Consider the following 26,159-nt stretch of genomic DNA (forward strand, 5'->3'; position numbering starts at 1 on the left):
AGGTGCGTATACAATGTTAAATCTATGGGACAAAGACGTCGATTTATATAATTCAAGTTAAATCATTTCTGAAAATTATACCTGTCTACACAATATAGGCTACAATTGTCACGTATAAGGTGGTGTGGAGACAGTTTCGTAAGATCGTATTAAATTAACGACGAACTTCCTTTGTAAATAAGATTTATTCCTTTTTACTCGTTTATATGGCGAGAAAGATGTTTATCGAAATAAATTTCCAGTAAAATCAAATTCGTATTTAAAACAATTTTATTTTCGATTATTTGACATTTTAATATCTACAAACAACGTTCGTGTTTATAACAAAACGATACATCTCTACATACATTTAATTTCATATCGCATTGCCAGTGTTATAACATAGCCTTACATTATGCAAATATATATAATCGTATGCGAAATAAAACACCAATTTAAGTTTAAGATTATATTTCCAACGAAATAATGACAATAATACATCGAGTAATGCGTAAACGAGTTACCAAATTCCTATTAATAACTATTCAATAAAATTTCGTATAATCGTCGAATAAGGCGTAAAACAAAAGGATCCCGCAAAATGCTCATGTCTTACTTTCCTCGGTTTCGGAAGTGGCACCGGCAGAAGGCAGCCATTTTTCCAACAGAGGACACTTCGTCTTCAACTTTTTAAGGACTTTCTTGGTCAAGGTGAACGAAATGAAGACAAATATGCCATAGAACGAAGTAAATACGACAAAAATCCAAGCGGTTGCCGTGGACTGAATAACGAAATGAACGATGCCGGATATCCAAGTTAAACCACTGACTACAAATAAGCGAAAGTACGAAGCGCATCTTTTCATTAACACGTTGAAACGTTTGTCTTTCGACATTTTATCGGTGTGGCATATAATATACGAACTCCAGATAAAGAAAACTAGATTGGAAACCATTACCAGTACCAGAGGTGTCAAGAAAAATATATGAAAAGGAGTCATACTATTGAACCAACATCGTTTTTCTCCCAGGGCGGGTCTAAAATCTCCTTTCACGCCGGGGGAGTTGTCGATAATAAGAATGATCAGAACCAATAAAACCGGAGTGGCCCATCCAAAAACGGAATATTGTAAATATCTCTGCAGCTCTTTATTTTTGGCATAAAATCCGGTTTCGTATCTCAACGTTTTCAAAGATCGCCATATTTCGAATCCGATGACACTCATCCACAGAAAGGAAGATATTAAGAAATAATAAGTTAATACCGCAAATATTACGCAACTTGCTCTAAATTTTACGTTAGAACTAACGATAAAAAACAGAAAACTGAAAAAGACTGCAATCGTTAAAGAAAACAAATTTTTACCCGAGAGATTTCTCATTTCGGGGATACAAACGAAGGCCAATATGTGAAGTCCCAGACACGTATTCGACAACGATATTCCTATATTAGTTATAATTTCGAACTTTTCGTTGGTGGAGGATTGCTCTATCATTTCCTTTCTCGCGCACACAAACATTACCTTACCGTCGGTATAATAATCGGTAGCTTTGTATACGGTGAAATACTCGGCTATGTACATAGTAGTGTTATCGATAGCGCAGAATTCGGTCGAGTCCAGCGCGATATGGGGACAGTTCAGGAATTCTTCGCTCCATCCCTCCGAAAGACTTTCTACGTAAATCTGTTTGCTTCTGTTTCCTTCAAAAATTATATTCAATTTCTCCAAAATGTCTCGGGAGCAGACGTCGGCCAACATCTTAGTTTCTAAAACGTGTTCGTCGTCGTACGCATAATCCGAAGAATTTCCCGTTGCATTGTGTACTTCGCCGTAATCGTCGGCGTTATTTAAAGCCGCGGTTTTCAATAATGTCCACATTAACAACTGAATCCTTAGATCCATTACGATGACACTGTCTCGACACTTTAACTTTACCTAGGAAAGTAACAGGATTTGTTTAGCGAGGAAAGGAAATTCTCTATCAGCAACGAAATCATCATTTCTCAATTTCCTTGTTCTGTTCTATTTCTCAATTTCCACTCGCTTCAATTTTTAATATACTTTTATACGTGTTATCGCGTAATTTTTTATACAAAACGCTATTTAATTTAAAAAAGACACGCCACGACTTTTAAGCCGCCTCGGTCGAAATGTCGAGCTTTAATCAATCTTTTAAGATAAATATTAAGAAAAAGTCTAATGTCGATATTCGGAATTAGGTCACATTATTAGAAGCGGATCCAGAAAACACATACGTATACTCGAGATCGACTCGAGAGTTCTCGGGTCCCTAGGTACTGTGCATTTTTGGTGCCACGGACGGCACGGGTTATTTAGGGTGCCTCGACCGGTTAGATAAATTTAGTCGCCTAAAGTCTAGTTAAATTTAGGGCGCTTTAACCGATCCCGGTTGTGGCGCCCTAAGTTTTTGCGCCCGGTGCACTTACATCTCGGGCAGGCCCCGCATATAATAAAGAAATCGTTACGAACCACGAAGCTCGCTTAAATAGATAAAATAAAAATTACTCCGTAATACTAGTATATATCACTCGTGGTTCTCGAAATTTTTGAGCCTTTACGATATAAAACGTGGCAAATTTCTCACCTCGAATCAGAACACAAAACAAACTGAAAATCTAGGATTGCCAGACGTTTTCTTCTTCCCGAAGAGTCCTACATTTTATCCTTACGTCCACGGTCTGGAATAATTTTTCAAATTATAGCGAATGTCCTACATTGTAAAAATTGATTAATGTTACCTATGGTTCCAAAATGGCGTCTCGTCTCCGATTCCAGCGAACGGAAGAAAGGAAACGGTGGCGACGCGCGTTCTAACCTAACCTAACCCATTGTAATAGTTTTGTTGGCAATAATTATGGTGATTTATTAGAATAGGTTAGGTTAGAACGCTCGTCCCCACCGTTTCCTTCCGTTTGCTGAAATCGGAGACGAGACGCCATTTTGGAACCATAGGTAACATTAACCTAAAAATTTGTAAGGGGACAAGAAAATTAAAATTTAAAATTGATTTATGAATTAATTACACCAGTATTTTCTAACAACTTAGTTTCATTTACTCAGAAAAACACGCATCCCACATTTTCCCAATTTTGAAATAAACCGTGCTCTTTTTCCTCGGTGGCCATTTGGTCACACTAGAAAATTGAAATCTTTCGCGGTATTTTCCGGATTTTTCTCCGTTTCCGTAAATACTGTATTTATTCAATTTAATATCCCGGTTTATTTATGCGCTGCGCGAATCACTATCAAAGGTGACGTGATATTTAGGTTGACAGGATGGAAGAAATATTTCCTAATTTAATCCGGAGCAATTACGCATTATTTCAGATTAATGACCTTTAATTTCTATTTTAAGCAAATTATAATAAATAAATTACAAAATTTTACGTACATTGTTCGAGTTTCTTCTACGCGGTTAAACTACGAGACTTCAATTTTGCATAATTTTGTTTGTGATTCGGTTGCCCTATCAATGACAATTCGTTTATTATCAATGACATAAATAATCACATTTTTATGAGTTTTATACGGATTGATTCGTTAATTAATGCGAACCATCATTGTTTACGCACCGAATTACCCACCGTAGTTACATCAATTACGGAACAACCCGAGTCCGATAAGGGGCCGTCCATGGGAGGCCGGATGGCCGAGCGGTCGAGGTGGCAGCCTACCGGTCTGGGGGACCCGGGATCGAATCCGAACGGGTCGAATAATCCCCAGGAATTTTTCGGGGGTGGTCCGTTCGGATATGTCGGGCCCCGTCCCTCACCACCCGGTCGCCCCATTGTGGGCCTGGCCGAACCCATAATGGGCCTTCTAAAAGAGGCCCTCTTAGTGCCCACAGGGCGGAAAGAGTTAAAAAAGAGGGAGCCGTCCGTAAATTACGTAAGGTATTTTGGGTGGGTGGGGGTCGAGGATTTCTTACGATTTCGGGGGTAGGGGGTTAAGCACCCGATCGAGCTACGAAATCGTACCCCGCAATGATTTGCTATGGCGACGAGCGACAACGTCTTAACTCCAGCTACTTAAAAATCCGGATGGCTTACGTATATTTTGAAATTAAAATGTATTGCTTTATGCAATAATGTTTGTAACATTGTGGTTTGAAAATGTTTAAAGTAGTAATATTTTTTATTCTTAAATATGGGCATAATATATATATATATGTTGTATATTTTGAAAATGTACAGTACATTGTAAGTTTGTATGTGAAGTGGTGTAAGTTTTAGAAGAACTAAAGTGACGACACCTAAACGTGTTGCATTTATTCTATTAATTCTTAAATGTGAATAATTATATATTTAATAAGTGTAACTTACCTACAACACAATGTTAGTGTTCTAAATTTTAAGAAACGGACTTACCGAGTCTAATACTGTATACAAATTATCTGTGGCAATTACGGGTTCGACCAGGCCCGCAGTGGGCTCGCCGTAAGAGGTCCTCTTATTGCCCACAGGGCGGAAAGAGTTAAAAAAGAAAAGACTGGAGGTAGCAGTTGGCTGGAAAATATTTTAATAATATTTGGCTACAGAAGCTAAAAACATTGGCAACGACGAAATTGTCACGGTTTTAGGGTTTTGCCACGTGTCGATTCAGCAACAAAGAATTGTATACAAGCCAGACTTCTATCTCGCTTTGGACTTTGATTTTCATTCGGTTATTCGCAATAATTTTATACACTTCCAAGTTTTAAACTCATTAGTATCACTTTATTAAGTAATTTATAACAATGTTTGCAGTTAATATTGGTCAGTTATTTTCAGAGGTAAGTAATCTAGCTCAATTTTTTTCTAAATTAACGTTTCGCTTTACATGTTAGGTTAAACGCGAGTGATAACGAAATGCCACCCGATACACCAGCCAGAAAAAGGCCTGGTACACACCAAAATTTCCACGTTTAAAGACTGGCTGCGACGTGAGAAAACGGACAAAAACTCCAGCTTTTGTATTTGCTATAACACAGCGCTGAAAAATGCTAACGAGTCAATGATCGAGACACACACGAAAAGACCTAAGCGTAGGAAAACTTTTGAAGCTGCCGGAGACAAAACAGCTAAATCAATTGATGCCATCTTCAAAAAAAGAAACTCTCGGCTAACGAAGAAACTGCGAAGGCAGAATTGCCGATAGCGGCATACTTTGCCGAGCCTGACGTGCCTTTTAGCAATGCAGATCGTCTCACAGATGTTTGCAGAAAGGCCTTTCCGGGTAGCTAAATTGCAAAATCTATTGGGACGAAACATACCAAGTTGTCGTATTTAATGCAGGATGGCATTGCTTATTACGAAAAACTGAAAATTGAAGACATATGCAAGAAACAAAACTTTTCAATGATAATTGACGAGAGCGTCGATATTTCAGTCTCACAAATTTTGGCTATCGGTGTTCGTTTTTTTGATCATAAAAAAAATGATGTAAACGATGTTCTTACAAAATACGATCGGGTTTGCCAGTGACAACTGCGCTGCAATGGTGGGTAACAAAACTGGACTTCTTACATTATCGAAGCAAGATTTTCCATCAATTTTTGCTATTGGTTGCATTTCCCATTCTTTTGCCCTTCGTGGCAGTCTTGCTGCGAAAACATTTCCTTAAAATATTACATCGTATTTTGCTGGCAGCAGCGAAAGGCAAAATAACTCGAGAGGTTGTCGACACGAGTCAACATAAAATACCAAAATTATCACAAACAAGATATCAACATTATTTGAGAACAATGGGATGTTTTAAAACTTTATTTTCAATCAGAGATGAGAACAGACAAAATCGATGGTGCCAGAGGTATGAGTGATACGCTAGTAAACAAAGGAACAAAACATACATTAGTTTTTCTACAGTATCTGTTACACAAAGTGAATGTTCTAAATACCGAATTTCAATCAGAACATTTTCGCCTACATGTATTATATTCCATGATTTCGGCAGCGTATGGTAATATTTTAAGTATGTTTATAAAGGAAGAAACTTTGCTTACTACATCTTGGTGATTCTTACATCGCCTGGGTCCGAAATTGACCCAGGCGATGTAAGAAATCAGCGAGATGTGAAAAAATATTTCTTGGTGGAAGAACAATGTCTCTGTTAGAAACTGAGCCTCTGTCGACCACTAGTGTCGTGCGATTTAAAGAGAACTACTTAAAATTTCTTGTTGAACTTTGAGAGCAAATTAAGAGGAAATTTTCGTTCGACCCAAACGGCGTTATTGCCAAACTGCCCATTAGTAGCGCACGACCTAAGCCGAACACCGAGATCTCTAGCAAGTTTGGTAGTTCGTTTCCAGACATTAATTGCAGAAAATGAACTTAACCAGTTCGATGACGAATGGCGATCATTTCGTTTAGCAAAAGATTTGGTCATGCAATATAATTGTATACCAGAATATTGGTTCTTGTTGCGCGACATACAGGATGGTTTTGGTAACTGTAAATATGCCCTATCATCTTAATTTATGACGCGGCTCACAGTTCTTCCACATTCCTCACCCTGTATCGAGAGAATATTTTTGCAAATTAACAACATTAAGACCAAACAAACTAACGGGTTAATGGAAAAAGAAAAACAGAGTAACTGAAATAACATTAACTACTGCGTAAATTAAGTAATAAATGTTTTTTAAATTTGTATCATAGTGTCTGTCATAGTACATTTTTGCTGTTATAATTACGTTTTAATCATGAATTTTTCTGGGTTTTTTTCCATCCAGACTGGGTTTTTTCAAATGTCGCGAGTGGCAACCCTGGTACTAACGCCATCTCGTGTGACATGATAGAATAACAACACTAGCAGACTCATTATCACGGGAGAAAGGCCGTGTGGTGGTTTCTCTCTTTTTTTATATTAGAATAAGTGCACCACTTCTACGGGTGTAGACGTTTCTGTTTACACGTACACTAGCTGGTCGAGCTGTCAACGTTTTTTGCGTCCTTTTGTGAAAATGAAAATTAATATAAAAATGAATATTATGACGTTGATTAATGATGATAATAAAAAGATGGTTAATAATTAAAAAATACAGTTCTTAAAATAAATTGTTCATTCGAATTTATTAAATTTTTATATTTCTTCACAGTCTTTTATAAATAATAGTACATATATAATTATTAATTAATATTTTGGACCTAAGATTTTTAGGGTTTCGTAAAAAAATTTTTTTGTTAAAATCTTTCTATCAATATAAAATCATGCTTAAATATTACGTAAGATAGAGAAAGGTGGGTATCGAAGAAAATATTACGGTTTCTTAGACGGGCGGGTGGGTGTCTAAAATTGCCAAAATCGTCCTTACGTGATTTATCGACTGCTTCTTACTGTATTTGCCATTTTAAACGTAGAAATATTGTTTGTTTTTATTACAGTTTAAAATCACTTAATAATTAAAACAGCCTCCATAAGAATATCACTTTTCCATGTTCAATTATTAATTTTATGATACTGGTCTAGAATGGCCGAAATCACCCTTAAGTAATTTATGGACGGCTCCTAAGTTGTTAGCTGACTCCATAAAGATGGCCCTGATGCTATCATGGGCATTTTTCCCACGATGGCTGACTCCATAGCGAATTAGGATTCTCTAGAATTGCCCAATTCATACTCTCCGACATAAATTATAGCGGTCTGGACAGGATTCAATTGACTAACAACTTACCATCTGGTTGACGATTTTAATGCAAATCTGAATTAAAACTGGATTAAAGGTGGCTTACATTTTTCCATTGCCGAATCCTTTATTTTCGCACATTTTTTAAAAATTTAATCTGTTTATGCTACTGAGAATAAAAAATACACAATACTAACCACAAATAAACCACTACCCCACCCACTCTTATGTTTGCACTAGTGTATAAATCCAATTGGTTTATTATTATTTATTTTTATTTTTTCTTTCTTGAAAATGCTTAGGATCTAAGATTTTTGACTAAGACTAGGTTTAATTTCATAAACTTTTATTTTAAATACGAACTATTTAAAGTCAGGTAGTCATTTGGTGCTCTTTTCCTGTTAGAATGAACTTTCCCTTCGGATCGTAGTGGCAATCAATACCCAAAATACTAGTGACAGCGGCTAAAATTATGAATTCCGTTATTGTTTGCATTTAGCTGTGTAAAGGAAGAGACAATTGTTGTATGTGCAAACAATACAGGTATTTTACTTATGTCTCAATAACAGGGACAAATATTTCCTTCCCCTACCTAGCAGTTTTCTCCTTAATCTTTCACAACATGGGCAAATGTCACAGTTTACCTTCCTTTGGTTATTTATCCTATCCCATAATAGCATTCTTTTTATGCCTAAAGATGATCCATTAACAGAGTTGAAAATTTGCATTTTCCGAAACTGTTAAAAGGTGTATTGCTTACTTCGTTAATTAGATTGAGTAAATATTTGAAACAAATTGTGTATTGAATATACAGGATGAGTTGAAGTTTCTACAGAAAAACACCAAGTATCCGAATAATACTTTTGACGTGCGTATGCACGTAGCAACAGACACGTAAACAAGCATTTATATTCGGTTTGTTGGGTTTGAAGACAGACTATAATTTATTAATGAATCCACGTACACTTTGAAGCATGCCGTATTTTACATTTTTCTAATGAAACAGCATATGGAAGCAGCTTTTATTATTAAATTATCCTAAAAGCAAACATAATAATCAAATCAGTATAAAATGAATTATGTTAATAACTCTTAAATTTACAACTAAAGTAAAAATTAAACTTCTTAGATTTTGCCGTATACAGATTATATGCATTTTTTTCTTTTTTTTTGTCGATTAGAGGAAAAAAATTCAACGTCAGTTTTACTTATTTATTATTATTACAAATTTACACAAGTCACAACAGTGTCCACAAGACAAAAGTCATCTTCAAATAAAATAAAAATAAAATACCCAAATAAAAATTACAATATATAAAAAATATGAAAAATAAAAATAATAAAAAACAGAACATATATAATTTTTACAATGCTTTAAATTTCCAAAAATGATATATAGAAATTGACTCGGGTATTTGAGGTTCTACCGTATTCATTCCTAGCTTCGAAGTAATAATCACACATTCCATAAATTTCTATCAAACATTTTCCTACCTCATGCATAAATATAATAAAGTTACTTCTGATACTGCTCATGTAATAAACATTATCTGGATTATAAAGATTTTATATCGGTATTTTATTATGTTCGGCTACTTAACTTTAATACGGTAATGTAAAAATTTTCAATTTAAATTTCTGAGATGTTTTCAAATACTGTAATTAAGGTATCATTTTACGGTCCCCGACTTTTTGACACAATGTATTCGTAAAAAAACCGCGTACGAAAGTATAAAATGCCGAATAATAGTCGAGCGGTAAAGTCGCACGCTATTAAGGGAGTTCGGTTTCGAGAGAGCAAAATATAAAAATTATAAAATCTCTCGTTTAGATAAGTAAGTTTTACTTTTTGTACGGTGAATATATCGCAATAAAACTACAGATTAAACAAAAAACAGCCGTTAAAAATTAATTATCAAAATTGATTTTACTGAAATCAAAATTTTGAAGAAAGTGTCATACACCATGCTCAAAATGTTTGTTGGTTGAAATGTACAAAAACCCAAATTTAGTGTACAAAAAGCAATTCAGGGATATCGAAATATCATATACAGAAGGGCAAGTTTTCCAAACATGAAACATCCAAAAGTGGACAAATGCCTTTAAATCCCATAACATACGTATTTTTTCTCGATCAAATTTTTACACATGAAAAAATTTAAAACTATTTACAGGTTTATTAAACCAGAATGAAATCATTGTAAAATGATACGACTGCTCTAGGATATTGACAATTAAGCATCCATAAAAATTCTATTGTAGATTAAAAAGATGAAGATGTATACAATAAGAAACATTCAGCAAGGTTAACTTAATCAAGCCATCTTTCTGATATTTACATAATAAACTGCATTTGTAATACCTGGTGCAATTTCTTTTTGTTCAAATTATCCAGGTCTTAAAATTCTGAATCGGTGCACGTTAATGCAACGTTAACATTTATGGGAAATGACGGTGCAACCTGCGAAATCCGAATTAACCAAAACTTTGAATTATCTGCCTGAATTTACAAAAGTTTAATATCTGGAAAATGTGGATATTTGAATATCTGAAAAATTACAGTAAAATTAAAACATCTGTACTTAAAACTTTTTAAAATTTATTTCAATTTAGCATTTATTTTATATTAAAAATACTTATCTACTTTAAATTATTGCATTTTACTTTTTACAAATTATTATAATATTTTAATTAAATATTTTTAGCACAATAAAAAATTTTAAAACATTAAATTTTTTTTAATAGAGATTTTGATTTAATATTTTATTTAAATTATAAAAATATTTTTTTCATATTTTTTAGCAAGGGCAGACTTTCCAATTTTTGTGTGTGTATATATATTTACAATAAAGATCATAATGAAGAGTAATAATAATGCAATATAGATAAATATTTACAAGATTATGACTTAAATATAATACATTCAATTTAAATCACAAAAATATTAATTACTGTTCATCTTCATACGGAAAATTCTAATTTTTCATAATTTGAAGATGTAATGGGTACGTGTTGATAAAGTTCATTAGGATTTGTTAAAATTGACGAAGAAACCTATAAATATAAATATATAATATAAGAATGAATTTAAAAATAGTGATAACAATAATTAAGATGATAAATTATTTATTTTTGACATCTATATATTAGTTTTACCTGCAAATCAGGAATTTTTCCTTCACGACTGGTATATTCTCTAAGCATGTAATTTTTATTACACTATGTCACAAAAAAAAAGATGTTTGCAAATTTGTTATATTAATTTATATAAATTAAAAGAAATTAAAAATAAAAACTTACCTCGTGATATATTCTCGTATCTAATATCCTAATTAGAACATGATCAATTCTCAGAAAATATCTTAACAAGATGAAAAAGCTACCTTGCATTACTCTCTGAAAAAAAAAAAAAAAAAAAAAAAAGCTGAAATTTACAGAAAGATTACAAATATACTTACTTTATTTAATATTAATAATTATTACTTCTGTTTAATTTATTGCACAAAAAACAAATTTCTCATTCTACACACTAATGAAATCAAATACATAGTCATAATTTTTAGACTGATTTTATTGTCCATACTGAAAATATACTAAAGTTGCTTTTAATATGTAGTATTTCTGAATTTTACAGAAAGATTTCCATAAGAAATAATTTGGCATAAGAAAATACTTTCTCTTCCAATGGTGTCTCTCTCTACTTTGTTGTGGTGGAGAAGCTTGCATACACAAATGACTCGGAGAGCTACGCTGGTGGTATCTTAACTACTGGTAGGGCCATCCTAGCCGGACAGGTCAAACAGTAGGTGCCAGACAAAAAAGAAACACCCTGGTCCTCCAGGTTGTGGGTTTGGACGATAGGCCTGCACCCTATCTCCAGTAAAAAAAAATAAATAAATAAATAAATAGAAACCGCAGCAGAAAGCTCCAGGAAAAATCTTGGAGATTGGAAGGCGACGTCAGACGCCATAAACCAAATATAGATAGATCGAAAATACTTCCATCATCAAAATGTTTAGTTAAAGATAAATCATTTAACTTTGAGAACTTTAGTTCTAATTTCCAGTGTATTAGGAAATATGGAATAATAATACAGGATGATTCATACAGACCCAAACCTAAATCTTTTATTATAAATTTTAAACAAATGAATGAAAATGAATGAGATTTTCAGGAAGCATACCTCCACTTATGTTGAACACATCACATCAAGTATTGGAAGTGGTTGCCACCTTCTGCCAGGCATCTGTCAACATGTTGCTGCATGTTGTGTAAGGAACTGAGTCCGAGCGTTATTTTTATTTTATTATTATTTTTCGTGTTATTATATTTTTGTTTGGGGCTTATGTTTACTTAGGACGAAGGTTTCCCACCACCCTCTTAGTAACCAAAAAAGAAGATAATAAACCAACTCACGAAAGAACGAGCGCCGTAGGAAAAATCACACGCACTTGCGCTGCCCAGCAGAAATGAACAGTCCGCAGAAAAAAAATGGAGGGGAGAATCCCCACACTCACTAGAAAAGAAATACTTACTAAACTGTCATAAAACATCCCAGAAAATTGTGCTAAATGCTTTGTAAACAGTTTATAAGATTTTGTTGGAAAATTAAAGCTGCCAGAAAGAAATTTGATGTTAGAAAATTAAGTATGTAAATAAGGGGAGTAACCTAGCTGAATTGTGGCGTCACCTCACAGCATAAAACCAGCACGCTAACCAAAGACGATCGAGGTGATTCCTGATCGAGGTGTACTACCAAGTGAAAAATTCGAGGCGAAGTCCAGATTGAGAATTAGGCGATCCAACGTGTTTAAAGAGGAATTCGATTTGACGATAGCAAAAGGATTGAAGAAACAGGTTCTTAGTATAGTGAGGTGACAGATAGACGTTTAGTTTGTAAGAGATTTTGTTCATAGTTCTTAAGTATTTGATTTGTTGAATTTTCAAAGGGGAATTAAGATTAAGTTAAGCTAAGTAGCTGAGTTTTATTGTCGGGTTGACTTGTTGATTTTCGTTAATAAATTTTGTTTTGGATTATAGACAATTGTACATAGTTAAATTCGATTTACTAATTAAATATATTTGAAACTTTTGCTTTGACTTGATATTTGTTGTTATTCTTACTAATTTTTTTGGCGCATGCGTAAAAGCCCAGGCCTGGCAAACTAATCTCGAATTCGTGTAAAGTACCAGTTAGGTTAACGGAAGTTTTACCGGCCGCAGTTAGTGTTGGTTTCCTAAGATACTAAAAATAGTACTTTACACAGTTGTTGATAACACATCTCAATGTTGTATCATAAATGTTTTGGATCTCATTCCTAATAATATCCTCTAAGACATCAATCATGTACAGTTTGTTGCAATACACTTTTTCCTTAAGATAGTCCCACAGAAAGAAGTCTGGGCTGGTAAGATCAGGAAATCGTGGCAATCACAGATTCTTAGAGATGACACAATCCTCAAAAAAGCTCTGGATTGTCACCATTCGACTCTGTGACATGGAGCAAGTTGCTCCATCTTGCTGGAAGTAACGCTGTGTCAGTTCCAGATCAAACTGTTCAAACAAATTCTGTGAAAATATGCACATATGCAGTGGTGTTCAGTGTTTCTCTAAAGAAAAATGGACAGAGTCATGCCTCTGCTACACCTAATTGCCAGTTCCAGCACTCAATGTGTTCAATGTAAGTGGAGGTATGCTTCCTGAAAATCTCATTAATTTCTGTTCATTCATTTAAGACTTATAGATCAAAACCCAAATTTTTTATTATATAAATATTCCTGTGTTATTAGAGTTTAGTATTAGGAGTGGGACGATCTTTCCTATTACTTGATTTAGTTTAACTCAACAGAGGTCTACATTTTATCAGAGATTTTTGTAAGAAGCCAGGTTAGGTTTCACTCCAGAAATGAATAAAATAATTTGTATTAGATTAATATTATCCTCTTTTCCAACATAATACATTTAAGAAACACCAACACAAAGAATCTTTCATATCACTAAAGTCTGAAACAAAATGTGCCAGCAGCTTAGAAACTTGCAACCAGAACTCCCAATGCAGATAATAATTCAATATGGATAAATATTAAACTATAACCAATAAAGAAAATACAAAAATACAAATATAAAAATAGATATAAAAAACTGTACTAGCTTAAACTTTGCATTTTAATTAAATGTTATTCACAGTAAAATACATTTCTAAGATAATGGAAAGACCACCTCAATGCTAGAAGAAATTTTACATTTTTAAGCCAAACTCTCTTGTTTTCTGATAAAAAACTGATTGATTAAATTTGATAGGTATTCTGTTAATAATGGTAAGCTGAAATTACTGCTTACTATTAGATTTTGCATTTTTCCCCCCATTTTCTCTTTGGTAATTCTTTGATTTAAAATTATTTTGAAAGCTTATCTTTATTTCAGTTTGTAGTTTCAATTCCAAAGAAAATATTTATTTATTTATTTTTTATCCTTTTGACTATCCTATTTGTATTTTCAATACTTATAACCTGTAGCTGATAATTTCAACTATTCTTAAAAGGCAGTGTATTCTTCAAAATAAAATTCTAAGACATTAAATAAAAAGATACTTTTGTAAGAATTGGTAATATGTAATATGTAAATTAATTTAATTTACATATTTAATAAATAATAAAAAAATTTTTAAAAATCTAACAGTTATGAAAATTGAATAAAAAGTTTTTAAATGCAATATAATATTGTTGGTTGATTATATGGTAATAGTATTCAGATTTCAAAGCATGTTTTTCAATATTATTCTGATATTTTTGTTGTTGTTATCATCCTTTAATCTACATATTTAAAAGTGAACAAAGTCAGAGTGGTCAGTGATCAAACATCATGACCTCTAAATGTGCAGAAAACTATAAAAAATTAAATTATATTTAGACTTTATTCAATTATTAACAATTTTAGCAATTTTTGGCTGGCCATGTGATCAGTAGTACTTTCACATAAATTATTATTAGAATCTTTTGAATTTTATGATAATTTTTATTTTAAATTAATTGTCTTAATGTGTATATTTCATAAAAAAATATATATATATATTATATATATAAAGCTTCAAATACATTTATAACATTTATTTTTATAAAGCCCTTTTACATTTTGTTATGTGATTATTTGTGTTAGCACATGCTTCATTTTCACATTATTCATAAGCAAGATGGTAAAAATATAAATTTATTATGTTTTTACTTCACACATTAAAATTATTTCATGTTCATCAAAGTTTGATTAAGTATTGAATAAAGCATCGAAAGTTGCAAATCTCTTTCAGATATGTCTACATAGTTTAGTGTTTCATTAAATATCTTTTTAAATTCAAGGTTTGTAAGTTATTACTTTCTTTGCTTTTAATAAGCAAGTATCATGTTCAGTAATGTCCAAAAAAATGCTGCAGTCTTTCTTCTACATTAAGTTCTCAGACTGAAAGAACTGTAATAAATTTAGGACAAACCATTAACAAAGTTAACCAGGGTAACTTTTTTAAAATTGCATTAAGTTCAGCCGATAATATTTTTCATGAAAATAAAAATGACATATAATGATGATTAAATAGATATATCTACCAGAAGTTTTCTAACATATACTAAACTTTTCAATAAAATATTGTACATAATAATTATTTTATTTCATTTCACTTTACTAAAAATCATACAATCTGTCATTCTTGATGGGCAAATTTACTGGTAAATATAAAACTAAAATAACCATAGAATCAATAAGTTTGCTCAATTAATTACATATATGTAATAAATTAATGTAGATGTGTAAAATAAATTTGTATAATTTGAACGCTAAAGAATAATCCTATTGAATATTTGAAAACATTTGAAATTCATTAGTAAAATAAAACTTTTTCAAGTTATATATCAGAGGTGGGCAAGCAAGAGTCCGGCGAAAGCCGAAATGTAGGTTTTGTAAAATGCGTGGGAGCCATAGTTCTGTACTGTCTTGGCGGATAGTACGGTAAGGCAGGAAAGAATAGGGTGTCCCCATCCGGGTCGAGAACTTGTTTTAAAAGAATAGATTTGAAATGTCAATTTGATTTATTGCACCAACTTGGAAATAAATTACTAGATATTACATGTATATAATTACATATTTTCACAAAATTGTGGAAATAAAATTGTAAAAATAATAATAAAAAGCAGAAATTAACACTTTCAGTAAGAGCTGCATGCGACTCTACAAGAGCCACATTTGCCCATGTCTGTTATATATTATTTAGGTTTACTCTTAATATTAATTTTCTTTATTGATCATAACAAATTTTAAACCTTTTCAAGAAAAAATTTCTGTTTTAATTTTTATAATTTTAATATATGAATCGATTTTTTACATATCAAAATGATTCATTTCCATCCATATAATTCATATATAAACTAATTAATTTTAATATTCTTTTATACAAGAGCTCAACTTTCAAGTTTTTCATTTTAATCAAATTTATTGTAATCTAAGAATACACTGTATTTCAATTTATATTACATCTACAATATTTATACACTTAACTATATGTATTTTAAATCCAAAACTAATACTTTTATTAATTTGTTTTAAAATAATATTCGTTAGTAATTTAGTATTAGTATTTATGGCTAAAGATATTGAAAAATTTCTTACAACTTTAACAGAACATTGTGCACATCCATTATCTGCAAGTTCATCTTCAAACAGATGGATATCATCATAAAACATAATTTTCTCCTTTACTTTCAATTTTTCTAAATCAATTCTTTCTGATGTTTCTGATATCTGAATAAAAATATATTTTATTTGATGATGTAAATTTTCAATTTATATTATATTCTATTACTGTAATATTAATATTGCTAAATATTTACAGGCATACTCCTGGTTACATAATGCATTCCATCAATAGTAGTTTTATCATGAATGGCTGTATTGTGAATTGCCATTTCTCATACATTGTTTTTTAGTTAGTATTATTAAAGTTTCTTTGTGTAAAGAAAGTTTCACCTCATGGAAAGTTTTGGAGCAACGACAAATATGATTTCATACTCCAGCATTCTGCAAAATGTCCCTTGTTAAATTGTGTGATACTCTACAGCAGCTGTCACCAACCTATAGCCCATGGGCCAGATCTGGCCTGTGAGATCAATTCATCCGGTCCTCTGCCACTCTGAGCCACAAATGAGTTAAAATATAATTATTTATATGGAAATATCATAGACTGTAGATGGACTTACTGTGTAAAAAAAAAATTAAAATAAGTGTAAGTAAAAATGTCAAAATTGATCCAATCTGATTTTTGCATTTGACAGTAATATAATTTTTAAGAAAATCAGTGAAATGAAAAATTTGGCAACTTTTTGAGACTGGATATCAGAGCACTTTTGTGTGAGTACTTGCAATAAAGTTTCTAAGAAAAGCAATTACGAGCTTACTGCAGCGATCGTGTTTGTGTATTGGTAAATAAATATATTGGTTCTCTTTATTTTTTGTGTATTCAGTATACAATATTGAACAAAATGGTTATGTGGCCCGCACTTGTCATTCTCTCAGTTATGTGGCCCACAGTGAAAAAAGTTTGGTGACCCCCTACTCTACAGCAAGGAAAAAAGAGACTGATGTCTAATATTTCTAGATATCAAAAGGTGAATTTGACAATGCCTGATAGTCTTTAATTTTAAAACTTATCAGAAATACCAAAGTATCATAAATTATTTTCTACTTGCTCAAGGATATCTTAAAAGACAGAACACTCAGTTTAAATGGACTTTGTTAAAAAGAAACTTGTACCATAAATAAAGGCTGTCCTCAAGGATCAGTATCTGGAATGTTTTTATAAATGGCTTGCTAATTAAATTATAAGACTGTCTGTTTGTGAGTTATAAAATCAGCTATGTAAAATAGAATTAAATTGACAATTTGCCAAATTTTCTTAAAACACAGAAATGTTTGGTCTTTGCCCAACACCTGACACAAAAACTGGACAGGTTGAAACACTTGGAACGATGAAGTGTCATATCAGTGGGGATAGCTAATGAGGGGATGGCATGACATTGGGGTCATTGATTTTAATCAAACTTCATAAGGTTATAGTACATCCCCAATGACTAGCATGTGCAAAACAGTGAGACAACAATACTCAAAATTAAAGGAAATGATTGAGGTTGAAAATTGCAAATCACTTAAAACCTTTAGAATTTCCATCATTTGCAGAGTGATTGGTGGCTCCTTGGTGGGGACATGCCAATTTCATAATTGTGAGGTTGGTGTTTTGAATCTTGGTGGTGTGAATGTAATTATTTTTTTACACAATTATACTATTTAATTTATTCTTGGTATTTTTAAATTTATTATATTTATTTAAGAATTATTTTCAAATATTCACATACATATCGATTCATATTAACATTTATTTATAATTTATTTGGAAACAGGATTAGATTTAAACAAAATTATTATTATTGAAGGCCAGTTTTGTTAATAAAAGACATTTTTATTAACATTATTCAATCTGTTTGTTTTCCAGGAGCACAATTTTGTAGATGATAATTGTTGTAGAAGCATGTGAAACAATTAACATTTCTGCCGTACGTGCATTGAATAAATACAGATTTTTACAATAAGAAGATTTATGTATGTCACTGAAAAACAAACTTAATTAAAAGCCCTTCTCCATCATCGACTAACTTGGAGGAGAAACATTCATACCATACCACAGTGGAAAATATCAGTGCGCCTAATGTTTTCTTTTTCTACCGTCTTCACAACTTCTGAAATTGATAAAGAACCCTCACAGCTGCAATTTGGTCTTGATTTTGAAGGATGCTTTCACAATATGTAAATTTTGTAATATTGTCATGCAGTGATTTTCTGCAGAACATATTTCTATGCTATTGATGTTAGCACGAGATATCAAAGCCATCTTATCATTCTTTAGCAAACGAAAATTCAATTATACACACTTTTAGGTTAAACAATGACTTTGCTGTCAGAGTAAGTACCTACTGTACATGAAAACATGAAAAAGTTTTGTTTTTTAAAAAATATTGTTAAGTAGCATTTGTTAATTGCTTTTGACATTGACTTGTTACTTGAAACAGATGGATTTTATTGTTTTATTACCCTGTTAAGTTTTTCTTTCTGACAATATAATAAATTTAAAAATACCAAGAAATAAAAATTATAGCTTTGTGTAAAAACAAAAATTACATTGATTCCACCAAAATATGAAACATCAAACTCAAAATTATAAAACCAACTTGCCCCTACTGAGCCACCAACTACTCTATAAATGCCAGAATTTTTAAAGGTTTTAAGTGATTTGCAATTTTCAGTATTGTGCCTTACTGCTTGGCACATGTCAGTTGTTGGGGGATACACTATAACCTCAGAGTTTGATCAAAATTGGTGACTCCAATATCATACCACCCCTAATAAGTCAGATCATCACAGGGGTAGAAATATATGATGGTTGTGTGTGCAGTTTGTTTTATTGTGAGATGATCATAACCTGGGATATGCCTGTATACATTAATCACTAAAAATATTTTATACATCATTAATTAAGAAACAGAGTAATTACTACAAAAATGCCCCAAAATTTGAACTTTTATTTGGACAAATAATTTTACCCATTCTGTCTTCACCTTTTTTTTTGTATTGAGGATCATCTTTAATGCAATCAACACAATTATTAGTGACAATTGTGGTCATATTTATCAACAGCATTCAAATCAAGAATTACATAATCAAGATTTCAAGATTCCAGATTAGGAATTAATTGGATTAGTGAGTATGAAGTCCAGATTAAGAATTAATCTGGACTTCATACTCACTAATCCAATCTAATGCCAGATTATTTCATATTACATAAAATACTTACTTTGAGTGATTTACCATCTGATAATAATGTTCCTTTGTAATCTGTAGTAAAAGTCCAGTCAAATGGCTTGACAACATCTTTTGCATATTTGCATTCACTTCTAAAAATATTTATTTAATAAATATAAAGGAATATTAGGCTAATATTAACAATAATAAACAAAAAAAAAACCTTATATCACAAATTATTACTAAATATTTTACTCTATCAAATTCTTATACATTAAAAATATTAACCTATACTGGAAGTAGAAAAAATTATACAAATTACCACCTTTTTAAACACTCCAGCAAATAATTTAATGTTGTAAAGACGTTTTCGATCGTCTTTAATGATCTTCGTCAGTTAAACAATAAAGTAAAAAGAACATTAAAGAAATAGAGCATAATAAATTAAAATTATGATGATAATAAGTGCACTTGCACGTACAATGTTGCACACTTGGAGGAATAAATACAAAATAAAATTAAGGATATATAAAAAAAATAATACAAAAATAGCTCAACAGTTTTGCATTAAAAGTTATTCTCTCTTAATAATTACAGTTTATCTTCATAAAATGATTTCCACGCTGTGGACAGAGAATCGGTGTCCCCATGGTTAATGACGGTCATGGATTATGATTCTTTATATCCATCTATAAAATTACCACCGTGTTTCTGCACCTTAAGGGACTTTATGCTTAACAACATCGAGAATTCCGAAAAATACCATACGCACATTCTAGAACTCACAGATTTAATTTGTTACACATCCTTCTTCAAATTTAATGGAAACATTTTCCTACAGAGCAGGGGAGTTTCTAATGAGCTGACCTATGTCACCCATACTTTGTGATCTGGTTTTATGTCAACTAGAAACTACGTATTACCGAAATTCAAGAAAGAAGTCATCCTTTACTCTAGATACGTTGATGACGTATTCATTCCATGGAAGAATAATCTCAACGTTCTATCTTTCTTAAATAACATCAATAATAATAACTATGATTTAAAGTTGTGACTGGACCAAGAAAGCATGAGTAATGTCCATTTCCTTGACATTAATATCATATGCAAAGGAGGTGAACTATGGACTAACATCTACCAAAAACCAGGCCCAAATAACATCATCATCCCAAATAATTCAACGGATCCTAGACACTTGAAATATGCAGCTTTCCGAGCGTGGATCAAACGAGCCTTCACTCATTGCACAAGTATACTTGATACAAGGAATTGAAGTACATCATCCAAATAGCACAACAGAATGGTTACCAAAAGAATCTTATAAAATATCTCATCGCAACCTTTCAAAATAAAACTAACCAGTCTCCCTTAAGCAACAATAAATGCACGACGGTAATCAACTACCAACCATTATTAAGAAAAATGATGAATGATATTGCAAATATCAATAACTTACAGATCATTTATTATCATAATCCCAGTGTACAAGTTACTGAGAAATGATAAAAAGAATGACAACCAGATTGCTACCTCAGGCATTTACTCCATACCAATCAAAGACCGTCGTTTTGTTTCTGATAGTGTTTATGTAGGTTGAGAAGTTTGGAGGGAAGAATCAAAGAACATAAATACTCCATTAGAAAAAACAACAATAGCACCATTTCAGCATCTTACGCCAACGAACAGAAAGTTAGTTATATGGGACCAGGCTTCCATTATTAGACCCACGTCTAGCAAGCACTCTATCAAACATCTTGAAAAACTTGAAATTTATAAAGCGCAACTAAAAACAACTTGTATTAACCATAGGGACACCAACTCTCTGTCCACAGCATGAAAATCGTTTTATAAAGATAAACTGTAATTATTAAGAGACAATAATTTTTAATGCAAAACTGTTGAGATATTTTTGTATTATATTTTTATATATCCTTATCTTTATTTTGTATTTATTCCCCCAAGCATGCAACATTGTACGTGTAAGTGCACTAATTATTTTCATAATTTTAATTTATTATGCTCTATTTTTTTAATGTTCTTTTTACTTTATTGTTTAACTGACAAAGATCGTTAAAGACAATCGAAAACGTCTTTACAACATTAAATGATTTGCTGGAGTGTTTAAAAAAGTGGTAATTTGTACAATCCTTACACATTTACCTAACTAAACTGGCAAAGCTAATAGCACATATGCTCCTTATAGAAGAACTGCATTTACAATTTTAGCATATGACAGTTTTTACTAAGCATATTATTATCTAAAAATACTTTTAGATAAAAATTACAGTTAATTAATTTTGACAGATCAATTAATTGATCACAATCAGATATAAATTTAATATTTATTGATTTCAGTCACACAGAATAAAATAAATTATACTTAGGTGCACATTTTATGTTTTCATTTTTTCTTAATGTAGTGTATTGTAATTCATATTATGTTTACTCTAAATTTGAATAATGTATATATTTATTAAGTACAAATAGTTGTTCAGTTTAATATTTGTAATCAAACATTATATTGTTTTTAAAAACATAAAAGAATTTTGTTAAAAACAGTTCAAGAAAAAATTTATTAAAAATGCTGAAAAATAATTTCTAACATACTGCCTACTAATAAAGTACATACAAATTATTAATTTTACACAACTTTTCAATGTTGAAACAGCTTAAACAGCCAACACGTCATGTGAACGTGTTAAGGCAGTGTTTCTAATTTGCCAGACTGTAGGGTTCAAAATCCCACTAAGACACGTATGTTTGTGGATTTTAATGGGGATTGTTGTTTGGAAGGTGCTTTAAAGCAATTAAAGCAGTGGCATTGAAGATGACAATTAAATAATAATAAAAAAGTTTAGTATAATGGTTATTTATTCCTCAATTATGTTTTTTTAATTTAAAAATTTTTATTTTATTTAACCTATGAATATACATAATTAAAAAATCTAGATATACTGTTCTTGAAAGTAAAGTGTTGTGAAATCAAATAGTTTTCCATTAAACTTTTACTCTATTTAGAAGTTCTATTTAAGTATCAGAAGTATTTTTATATAACTCTTAACAAAAGAAAATTTTACAAATAATTGGAACAGGTATTTTAAAAACTTAGTATAGATATAAAAATTAATGAAATGATAATTACATTTAAAAGATATTAAAATAATGTTAATAAATCCAGAAATATAAAATGCTGTTATTGATCTTGCTATTACATAAAATTCACATTTCTTTCGATTACAATATATTTAAGAACAGTTATTAACTAAAAAACTTATTAAATATAAAATTTAACCTTGCTTGTTGCCATATCTCTGCAACTGCAACTTTCATTAAATCTTGTTTGCTTTCAACCAGTTTTAAAGCATCAAGACAGTTAAATTCAATTCCAAATCCATCTTTATGTTTAATACTAAGATTATTATTTGCGAAAGTCATGTCTGGAAGTTGAGGTAGTTGTAATTCTTTTTCAAATCTGAAATACAATAATAAAAACATTAAGACATTAAAATATTTACAAAGAAATTCTTTCATTTAAATAAACTGTTCAATAAAAAAAATAATTTAAATTTTTATCTTAAATTAAACAAAGTTGCTTTCGAAAATAAGAGTGATAAAAGTTTAAAATTTTAGCTAAAGCTAAATATTTTTAGCTGTTAATTATGAAAATTATGAAGACAAAGTTTCTGTCGACTTTAAAAAAAAAAAAAAAAACATTTCATAATATTAAAACTTTTATTGATTTTATGAAATCATTCTAGAAAGATATAATTTAAATATTAGTTAATCAATGAAAATCAATACATTTTTGTTTTGATATTTGTCATATGTGTTATAAACAACAATGTCTGTAGCGTACACTCTAGTTTTGCTAAATAACAATCTCCATTAAGATGATAAACATTTAAAGTAAAGCATTCAAATCTACAATACAATAAAATATTCCTAGTTCATCATGTTAAGATATTTTTCTGAACATTTTAACATACGATCTGACCAATTTGAAAATAATATTTCATATTTCAAGTATAATTTTTATTTTATTAACTATTTTAAATTTATTTATGATATGATTAAAGTTTAAATACAGCTTACCTACAAAAAGTGCAATATTTCATATTACTATCTTCAATTGATTTCTGTCTGAGAACATTACAAATATCTGCACTAGTGCATTTAGACTGCAAAATATGGCTTTTTATAGATGTAAGTGTCCAAGGACCAAAGTCAAAAGTTTGTTTTAGAACATGAGAAGATTTATTTCCAACAGCATTTCCATCAATTTCATCTTCCATTTTTAAGTATTCCAATATAAGATATCTTATTCTTTCTAGTTAAAAACAATTATTATTATATACTTTTTCTTAACGAATGCAAAGAGAATAAATACAAATACTATATATAAATTTTAAAATATACATTATTGAAAATTTAATACGAAAAATATCGTACTTTTATTAAATTATAATCGCGAGACCGAATCGAACGACTTCGCGATTAAACCCGAAACGGAAGCAACTAAGAAATCGTTTAAGAGAGTCGACATTTTAACGAGATAAAATGCTTTTTGAGATCGTTCTATCCCATTGTTAGATCCAAATATTTAACTTTTACAAACGAATAGAACAGCTTCCTAAGTTCAAATATCTCCCAATAAATATCCCCAAATCAGATTTGGAGACAAGCTAGCAAGGACATCAGATTTGGCCACTCTGGACTTCTTGCAGGGGTACCTAAAGAGTCGGACGTTTGCTACACGTCCTCAAACACCGGCGAACAAGAAGAACGGTACGCGCGACGCCGTGCAGAACGTCGTCTCGGAAACGCCATATCGGGTAACGTAAGTTTTTGCGTGGCACTCGAAAGAATTCGTCGCTCGCGACGGCGACTCACCTGCATAATATCGGGAAAACGACTTTTGAAGGTCACGATATATAAATGGCATACCTTTGGCCGTGCACCGACGTTATTTTGAAATATATTCATCCGGCGGTTAGGTTTTTCTGCCTCGATTATATCCGGCTATACATTTTTCACAACCCCGTACATACTTTACTTTTCTAGACCTCGTAGGCCGATTTGGGGAGAAGCCCGAACGGTAGCATCGTAGGGAAAACGATAGACCAAGTAACGAGTAAGCCACACGAGGGTCTAGATCGACTACCACTTTTCCTTTGTTTATCAAAAGTTCTTTGGCTATCGTTAGCTGCAAAAATTTTTTATTTACAACATTAATTTCTGCAATCTCCCATTAGACGCCACTTTTTTATTAACTACGAGTCGCTCGGTCAGAGTCGGCGAGTGCCCGGCTCTTTTTAAATCTTCCTCGTGTTTGGTAATTCTGGCTTTAAGGGTCTGGTTTGTGCTCCCAATGTAATATTCCATTTCATCATCCATTTTAATGGGGATCAAGTAGACCCTGCTCCGTCCAGTCCGTTTATTGTTCTTTCGTCGACGCGAGACCCAGCCCGGTTTACCCGACCTAACTTCCCAACCCTCTCGGCGTATCGGAACGTTCGACGTTTCGTCGAGCGTTCGGATACACCGAGTTCGACATTTACCCATTTAAAAAGTATCGGCAAGCGAAACCGTGCACGAACGCGGCCAGTTATAAAAATGGAACCAATTCTACAATTAGCATAAAATATTTTTTCTTAGTTTTAATTTAATGCAATAAAAACTTCCGACAAAGGAACAATTAACCAAAATTCCAAAAATGAACATCGATCCAAATTGTCGAATTTCAGAATTTTTAAACAGAAAAATTAATAGTAAATTATTCCTAATTTGTAATAAAAACAATATAAATCTATTTTTTTTGTCGCTTGACTGTTTTTTATCGTACGCTTCGAAAATTACGTGAGAAAGAATAACCTATGAGCGAAGCACTCCCAAACACAGAACAGTCGGTTATATCACACATAATCACAACCGTTCGTTCACTATTTCAGAATCGAGGGTCAACACCGTTTATCCGGTGTGTTTTTGAAACACTACTTCATTTGACCGAAATGCGCGGTAAATTACGGCAAAAAACTTACGCGTTAGAAAAAATCCCCGAAAAATATACGTAAATAACACTACACTGGCTTTGTCTTCCACGCTTCGCTTTGTTTACCTATGTACTGTACCTTATGTGGACGTATGTTGCACGTCACCTCTCCATCCGGCAAGTGTATAAACGGAGCCCAAAATCTACTTCTCAAACAATTGCCGATTGGAAAACGAAAGATCTTCGAAAGACTTTAAAATATTACGCCATATTGGACGATAGCGATAACCGGTTTGCCAGATGTTCCATTCCTTTGTTTTTTTTCAAATTTTTCTTCCATTTTTCGAATTTAATCAAAAATGTTTCTTTGTGATTATAATATCCATTAAAATAGTCGGGATAAACAAATAATTAATTGAGAAAGTTATCGAAATGATCTGGATATGATTGAAGTTTCGTTATTTTATTATATTCGCCAACTTATTAATTCATTTAATTATCAATAAGTTGAATAACAATTTATTAAATTTTCATCAATTCCTTAATTTTTTTAAAAAAAAAGGAGGAGAAAATAGAAAGAGAATTTTCTTTATATAGCCTATAAAGGAAATTCCATTATGGCTTGGCATCAATTCAACTTGAAAATGCCAATATATTTTGCAGCAGAAACACATCGCGTTTAGAATTAAATTCTTCAATAAAACGTGTTTCGAGAAGAATGGCTTTTACGAC

At 31.6% G+C, this 26,159-nt stretch overlaps 1 protein-coding gene across 2 annotated transcripts; it reads right to left on the reverse strand.

Moving 5' to 3' along the window:
- Positions 1-252: 252 nt before the first annotated feature.
- LOC136977823 (TIP41-like protein) lies at positions 253-25,702 on the reverse strand. Of its 2 annotated transcripts, XM_067273402.1 has the most exons (9): positions 25,567-25,702; positions 23,531-23,765; positions 22,731-22,910; positions 19,491-19,590; positions 16,259-16,390; positions 10,906-11,001; positions 10,762-10,824; positions 10,558-10,659; positions 9,514-10,153 (listed from the first exon to the last, which is right to left on the reverse strand). In XM_067273402.1, exons 2-8 carry the CDS (start codon positions 23,728-23,730, stop codon positions 10,567-10,569), a joined length of 864 nt encoding a protein of 287 aa, XP_067129503.1. In that variant the 5' UTR covers positions 23,731-23,765; positions 25,567-25,702; the 3' UTR covers positions 9,514-10,153; positions 10,558-10,566. The 2 variants fall into 2 exon arrangements, with proteins under 2 accessions (XP_067129502.1, XP_067129503.1); XM_067273401.1 differs by lacking the exons at positions 9,514-10,153; positions 10,762-10,824; positions 10,906-11,001; ... (3 more) ...; positions 23,531-23,765; positions 25,567-25,702 and adding an exon at positions 253-1,916 and having other exon boundaries at positions 10,558-10,640.
- Between the last annotated feature and the right edge of the window lie 457 nt (positions 25,703-26,159).

Source organism: Centruroides vittatus, unplaced genomic scaffold (assembly GCF_030686945.1).
Source record: "Centruroides vittatus isolate TY-2023 unplaced genomic scaffold, ASM3068694v2 contig_476, whole genome shotgun sequence".
Taxonomy (NCBI): domain Eukaryota; kingdom Metazoa; phylum Arthropoda; class Arachnida; order Scorpiones; family Buthidae; genus Centruroides; species Centruroides vittatus.